Source organism: Mastomys coucha, unplaced genomic scaffold, assembly GCF_008632895.1.
Source record: "Mastomys coucha isolate ucsf_1 unplaced genomic scaffold, UCSF_Mcou_1 pScaffold6, whole genome shotgun sequence".
Taxonomy (NCBI): Eukaryota; Metazoa; Chordata; class Mammalia; order Rodentia; family Muridae; genus Mastomys; species Mastomys coucha.
The window spans coordinates 27,110,478-27,117,514 of NW_022196912.1; the positions used below are offsets into that span (position 1 = coordinate 27,110,478).

Sequence of the window (7,037 nt, forward strand, 5' to 3'; positions counted from 1 at the left end):
GTCACATGACTGTTTGACAAGGGCATAGGGTGGCAGTGAAAGCCTCCGAATGGGCTTGGCTCCAGTCCTTGCCTAACTGTATTTACTGACATTTGGAAACCTGACATTTCCATTGGCTTTTAATACCTCTAGCTAATGTTTGTCTCAGCTTAGGAAACCAAACAGGAGAAAATTGTAAAAGTTTCCCAAATTATGGATGTACTATCTGTACCTGTCCACGTGGCCAGTGGCATCTAAGTTGATGATGGTGCTGATAACAGTTGAGAGGAACACTTTACAGTGGCACAAAAGACTCTGTGGTTCTACACTTCTCTTCCAGTGACCAGGATAGCAGAGTGGAGCAGGGGCTGCATCTGCCCTAGCCTGTGTCTGTGCGTCCACATGTACACTTCCCTCACTCTCTGCTGGGAACGCCTGTCCTCATACCTGTGTACTCCTCTACACTCTGGGGAGTTTTGTTTTGCTTTTGAGATTTGGTCTCATGTAGTCCAAGATGGCCTTGACCTTGCTATGTAACTAAAGATGACCTTGAACAGCTGATCCTCCTGCTTCTGTCTTCCAAGCACTGGCTTACAGGTTTGTGCCATCATACCTCGTCCATGTGGTACTTAGGGACTAAACCCCAGACTTCATGTCTGCTAGGCAGGCGTGCTACCAAGTGAGTTATTCCTCACCCTGTCTGTCTGTTCATCTTCATCCCCAAACTTAGCCTTTGAATGAGCATTGAATGGATCAGACACAGTATCTGTACTTCCCCATACCAGGACAGATGACCTAGAGGAAAGGCCCATGATCCCAACCAACCTTCAAGGAATGTCAGTCTTCAAGGAATGGGGGCTGTGAATGGCTGTGGAGTCTCAACCGATAGATGAGCAGAACTGGGGTGCTTGCCCACCTCGGCTAAGCACCCCAGCAATGCCCATTCTGCACCGGCCCACCCATTCTGTAAGGGGCAAAGAGCTGTCAGGGACTTAGTTGAAAGCACTATGCTAAAATTACTTTCTCATGACTTTCTCATGAAAGTTTCTAAAGACGCAACCATCTTTTCCCTCTGCTTCCCTCACTGGGCCTGCTCATATGGCTTCTGCAGTGAATTAAGAGCAGGAGCTTCCCTGTCCTTCAGTGGCAGCCTGGGAACAGAAAGACCATGTTTGCAGGGTTGTTGTGGGCACATCCTGGCATTCTTCACCTCATGTGGAGCCGGGACATCGCCACGGTTCACAGCGTTTCTAGTTGACAGCTATAGCCCACATTAATTCAACAAACATCAGCTGAAGTTGTATGGCAGAGAGCACAGGTAGACAAGGAGTTTCTGTGTCCGTTTAGCACAGTCCTATTGAAGGACAGCAAAAGAAGAACAGTAAGGATTAAAGCCCAGAGCATAAGTCCATCCCCAACAAGGAAGGGCTCCCTGATTATGCTCAGACCACCATGAGAGGAAGTGGAAGTGTGGCTGTATGGAGGGGTTGGGGACCTAGGAGTTATCCTGGAATGTCAGGGAGCTAGGGTGGGGAATTGGCAGGGATGTATCTTAAAGCCTGTGAACCCCAGTGTCTTAGTTAGGCTGCTGTGAGCATGACTAATACAAGTCTTATCTTATAAGGACAACATTTAATGGGGCTGGCTTTCAGGTTCAGAGGTTCAGTCCACTATCAAGGTGGGAACATGGCAGCATCCAGGCAGGCATGGTACAGGAGGAGCTGAGAGTTCTACATCTTCAACTGAAGGCTGCTAGCAGAATACTGGCTTTCAGGCAGCTAGGATGAGGGTCGTAAAGCCCACACCCACAGTGGCACACCTACTCCCACAGGGCCATTCCTTCTAATAGTGCCACTCCCTGGGCTGAGCATATGCAAACCATCACACCCAGGTGCAGCTCATCACTTGGCTAGTATAAAGCCTTTGCACGGCTGACTACTGAGCCCTGTAGTAAGGAATACCAGTAACCGAGTTGCCTCACCTGGATCACCCATGAGTTACATGAGAACCCTGTATACACTTGTGTGCTTCACACACATGTGCATCCATGTGCACGTGGAATCCAGGTGGAGAGTATCTGCCGCCAGCTTCTGAGGGGCGCATCTGCACAGGCTCACCGGGGATGACAGAGGGCAGCACTGCTTTCTTGTCCAGCAAACACAGAGGGTCCCAAGAACTCTGAGATGATTGGTTCCACAGCAGTCGCTCTCCACCCCTTTTTCTGCAGGCTCCACTGTGCAGAGCCCTACACCCAGCTCTGCTTGGTCCCCAGAGTAAGCCTAGGAGGGAGGTGGGACAATTGGTCAGGAGATTCAGCCCTTAAATATCAGCCTTAATTTGGTTTAACTAGTGAAATTAGGGAAATTGCACAGCTTAAAATCCAACAGTGAGCCAGCATGGCTCAGCCCATAAAAGCATCCCTGACGTCCATGTGACAAAATCACATGTGGTAGCATATGTCTGTAATCTCCTTTGGCAAGATGGGTGGCTAAGACAGGAAGATCGCCCAGAGGCTTGCAAGCCAGCTGCTGCTTAGACACTGCAGTGCTACATACGACCATGTGCCTCAAAAAGATGGAAGGAGAGAGCCCACCCCACCCCTGAGAGTTGTCCTCTGCACTCTGGCATGCGTGCCCCCTCTGCCTTTGTGTATCTTTGTTTCTATCTCTTCTCCCTCGTGTGCACATATGTGCACACTAATAATAACCTTTAAAAGCCTAGCAGCCATAACTATGCTTATTTATATTTAGAAGTGCCACTGTGTTGCTATCTGAGTGCTGGAAGGTGCGCACGTGTACCAATGCTCAAGTTAACTTAGATCTACGTTTTGAACTTAGGTTTTCCAGAAACGGATGGCTGAGTCGGGCTTCCTCACTGAAGCAGAAATGGCCTTGATCTTTGTGAACTGGAAGGAGCTCATCATGTCCAACACAAAGCTGTTGAAGTGAGTTGTGGGCAGCACGTGACATGGTCACTGAAGTCCTTCAGGGGCTGCTCAGCAAGAGAACTTGCAGCTCTGCTCTGCTCCCTTACGCTTTGTATCCTAGTAGCATTTGGTGAGGTGCCCTATAACTTTTATACAGAATTTTTAGGAAGTAAAGAAATATAATGCAGAACTACATTGATTAAACAAGAAAAGCTGTGTCAATACATAATCTCCAAGCAGGCGCAGCAGGCTGCTCAGCAGGAGGGGATTAACAGGCAGGGAAGGCTGCAGCCACAGCCAGGCCACAGCACTCATCTGCAGTTCCCATCCTTACAAGAACAGAATTCCAGGCCAGCTGGCCAGTTTAACCCTGGCCACATCCCTGTCCTGCCAGGGCTATAGCCCACCATGAAAACCCCAGTCCTCCCATTCCAACTCTTGGCCACTCCCCAGCCCTTCTTTGGAATTTCTTTGAGTCAAACCAGGAAAAACAAATTGAGTCTTTCAAAAAGAACTTTGTCAAGAAAGTGAGGCCTAGAAGGCACCCAAATGTGTAGACTTGATGGCCTTTTTCTTCTTCGCTGTTTCCCCCAGATTGGCTGAGCCAGTAGAGCCTTGGCCATACTTCTGACTCCTCTAACCAGCCATCCATTCCCAGTGTCCTAGATCACACCCTGGATGCCGTTGCTAGTGCTTTCACCCTTTAATTACCGAGGATGCACATTTGTGGAGAGCGGATGTGACTGTCAGTTACTTTCAGGGCCTTGCGGGTGAGGAAGAAGACTGGCGGTGAGAAGATGCCAGTTCAGATGATTGGGGACATCCTGGCAGCAGAGCTGTCCCACATGCAGGCCTACATCCGGTTCTGCAGCTGTCAGCTTAATGGGGCAACCCTGTTACAGCAGAAGACGGACGAGGACACAGACTTCAAGGAATTTTTAAAGGTACACACAGCCTGGGACATTTGGGCTCTGTGTGTTATAGAAGTACATTAGGCTCCTGAGGCTGGAGGGAGCAGCACGCGTGCTGCAGAGCTCAGCAGCTGAGCTGAGCACAGACATGGCAGGCAGCTTCCTGCCTGCGGTTCTGTCCCAGGTACAGCCTATCTTCCTTGGCCCGAGAACCATGATTTTATATCCTGGTTAAGTAATAGTAGTATGTTGTTTTGTTTTTCCAAAGAAATGTCTATACTGCCACTTCTTTTTTTTAATTATTTATTCATGTGTATGGTGTTTGCCTGTGTCGCGTGTATGTCTGTGAAGCACATGCATGCCTGGCACCTGTAGAGGCTGGAAGAGGACATTAGAAGCCTGGGAACAGGAGTTACAGATAGTTGTGAGCTGCTGCATGAGTACTGGGAACCAAATACAGGTCCTCTGCAAGAGCCTCTCTTAACCACTGAGCCCTCTGTCCAGCTGTACTGCAGTACCACTTCTTAATTTTGCAAATTATGTTTAATGATCATCTTATTCCAGAAAGAAAACAAAAAGAGCTTAGTTAAATGCATACAATACAGCAAAGTAAAACTTTAAATAATTAGGTGACCACTTGGGGCTAGAGAGATGGCTCAACAGTTAAAAGCACTGACTGCTCTTCTGAAAGGCCTGAGTTCAAATCCCAGCACATGGTGGCTCACAACCATCTGTAACGAGATCTGATGCCCTCTTTTGGAGTGTCTGAAGACAGCTACAGTGTACTTACATATAATAAATAAATAAATCTTTTAAAAAAATTAGGTGACCACTTTGTGATTGAAGGAAATGAAAGTATGAGAAGGAAAAAGGTAACAGGGTGTTCTTCTGTTATACCACGTTGTTGTGCGCCATGAGAAAGGGGAGGAAAAAACACTGGTGGGCTAGAGGACAGCAAAATCTTATTATTCCCAACACATAAGCGTAGTCACTGGACCAACAGGGCCACTAGACAAGGACTCTTGTTTCTTCCTGCCATCCTGCACTGGGGCCGAAGCAGGGCTTAGAAGCATAAAACCTCAAGCATCTAGGCCAAGTTATAATTATAATTTTTACCAATCAAGACTCTGGGATCAGGGGCTTTCCCCAGTGTTCCTTCATTGTCGGCTGACATTGAATGCGTTTTTTGCCTAACTAATCAAATTTATTTGTCCTGTTGTTAGGAACAGGCATTATGTTTTGGGGAACTATTGTTGCTTAGAGAGGGGGTTGACAACAGGTATGTTTGGGGGAACTAGAGAGGGAGTTGATCAGCTTAGGTAAAATGGAGTCTGAAGTCAAAATGGCATTTGCTTTTATCTGCTTCCCAACAACTTCCAGAGGACCCAAGTTCAGTCCCCAGTGCCCACATGGCACCTCACAACTGCTTAGCTATGACCAGTGCATATCAGCGTGCACGGATACCAGTGAAGCTTCTAAAAGCCAATGAGAGGAGGAGGAGAGGATTGGCTCCATGTTGGAGTTAGGACAGGAAACACTATGGATGTGGTAACAATTGCATTCTGATGTCATAGGTTTTCAAGTTCCTTGTGGCCACATAGCAGTTAACGCTCACACCTGGCTACTATAATGCAATGCCATATTTTTAAGTCAGGCATGGTGGTGGTACATGCCTGTAATCCCTGCACTTGAGAGGCTGGGGCACAGTAAAACATAAACTCAAGGTCAGCCTGGGCTATATTAAAAGGGATCTGTTTCAAACCCAAATAAGCAGGCTGGAGAGAGGGCCCAGTGGTTAAGAGCACTGGCCACTCTTCCTGAAGACCCAAGTTCAGTTCCTAGCACCCATGTAGCAGCTCAGTTACTTGTAGCTTCAGGGGATCTGACACCTTCTTCTGGCTCTACAGCACCCACATACATGTGGCTTATTACAGAAACACATAATAAAAAATATGTAAACAAATACAAAAATAAAACTTTTTAAAATGGAAAGCAATATCTAGGGCTAGAGGATTAACTCAACAGCCAAGTGATTTCCTGACACAAACCAGGCCCTGAGTTCCATCTCTAGTACTTCAAAGAAAAAATTAATTAAAGCAAATTTTGGCAGTATATTATATCTCAAAGTGTTATTTTTAAATTTTTGTCTTTTTTGGGTTTTTGGTGCTAGGAGTTCAACCAAGGTTCTTGCTCATACTAGGCAAGAATTCTTCCTCTGAACTACAACCCAAGCCCCAAATACTACTTCTTAGTAGAAATAAAAAGCATGAAGATGCCTTTATAGCAAAATATCCATATGCAGGTCTATCCAAAAACCAAAAAGATGACAATCTTACCTGTCCACGACTGGAGTGAATCACTTCTGAGTCATTATAGGCGCTTACCTCAGAGTGCTGGCAACCCCCCTCAGGTGCTCACCCTGGAGCACTGCGCCAAGAGGCCACTGGTATTGACAGTCTGATGGAAGAGACACCTAAAGCATGATGTGCCCACTCACCCCATATGACCTGGTGCCCAGAGGAGAGTCACAGAGAGGAGGGAAGGTGTCCCAGGGGAAAGTGGCCACAGAGAATCATGCCCTGGGTCTTGAAAAATGAATGTGTATCAAGCATGTGAAAAAGGGCAAGTAGGGCTGGTGAGATGGCCCTTTGGAAGGTCATGAGTTCAAATCCCAGCAACCACATGGCGGCTCACAACCACCCGTAATGAGATCTGACGCCCTCTTCTGGTGCATCTGAATACAGCTACAGTGTACTTACATATAATTAATGAATAAATCTTTAAAAAAAAAAAAATCCCCTAGGCTAACAAAAAAAAAAAAAAAAAAAAAAAAAAAAAAAAAGAAAAAGAAAAAGAAAAAGAGCAAGTAAAGACAGTGCGGGTGGTTTCAGTTGTTTCTGAGGAAACAGGGGTGGCAGCCATGCTGCGGAGGAGAATCAAGAGCTGTGCACCAGACAGATGGGAGTGAGGGCTGAGTGTGGATGGAGAGGATATGGAATGAAGGTAGAAAATGTGGCTCCTGTGAGGGAATTTGGCCTCCTGGGGGATATGCTGAGACTGAGTAGGTGCCTTTGGAACATCTCCTGAGAAATGTAATGTGGGCCTCATAGAACTCCAGAGAGTGACTGCTTCCTAGTGCTGGGCCTCATGTTTTTGAGCCTGGGGCAGCAGCTACATTGAGAGAAGATGGAGGATATGATGAAGACTGAAGCCAGGAGAGA

The 7,037-nt window shown here is 46.8% G+C and overlaps 1 protein-coding gene across 6 annotated transcripts in view; it reads left to right on the top strand.

Moving 5' to 3' along the window:
• The window catches only part of Itsn2 (intersectin 2), a 122,567-nt gene that overhangs the window by 107,496 nt on the left and 8,034 nt on the right, over window positions 1-7,037 (top strand). For all 6 annotated transcript variants that reach the window (XM_031356653.1, XM_031356651.1, XM_031356650.1 and 3 more), the window contains 2 exons: window positions 2,817-2,923; window positions 3,666-3,849. In XM_031356653.1, coding sequence (XP_031212513.1) covers window positions 2,817-2,923; window positions 3,666-3,849 — 291 coding nt within the window. The remainder of the gene's footprint in view (window positions 1-2,816; window positions 2,924-3,665; window positions 3,850-7,037) is intronic.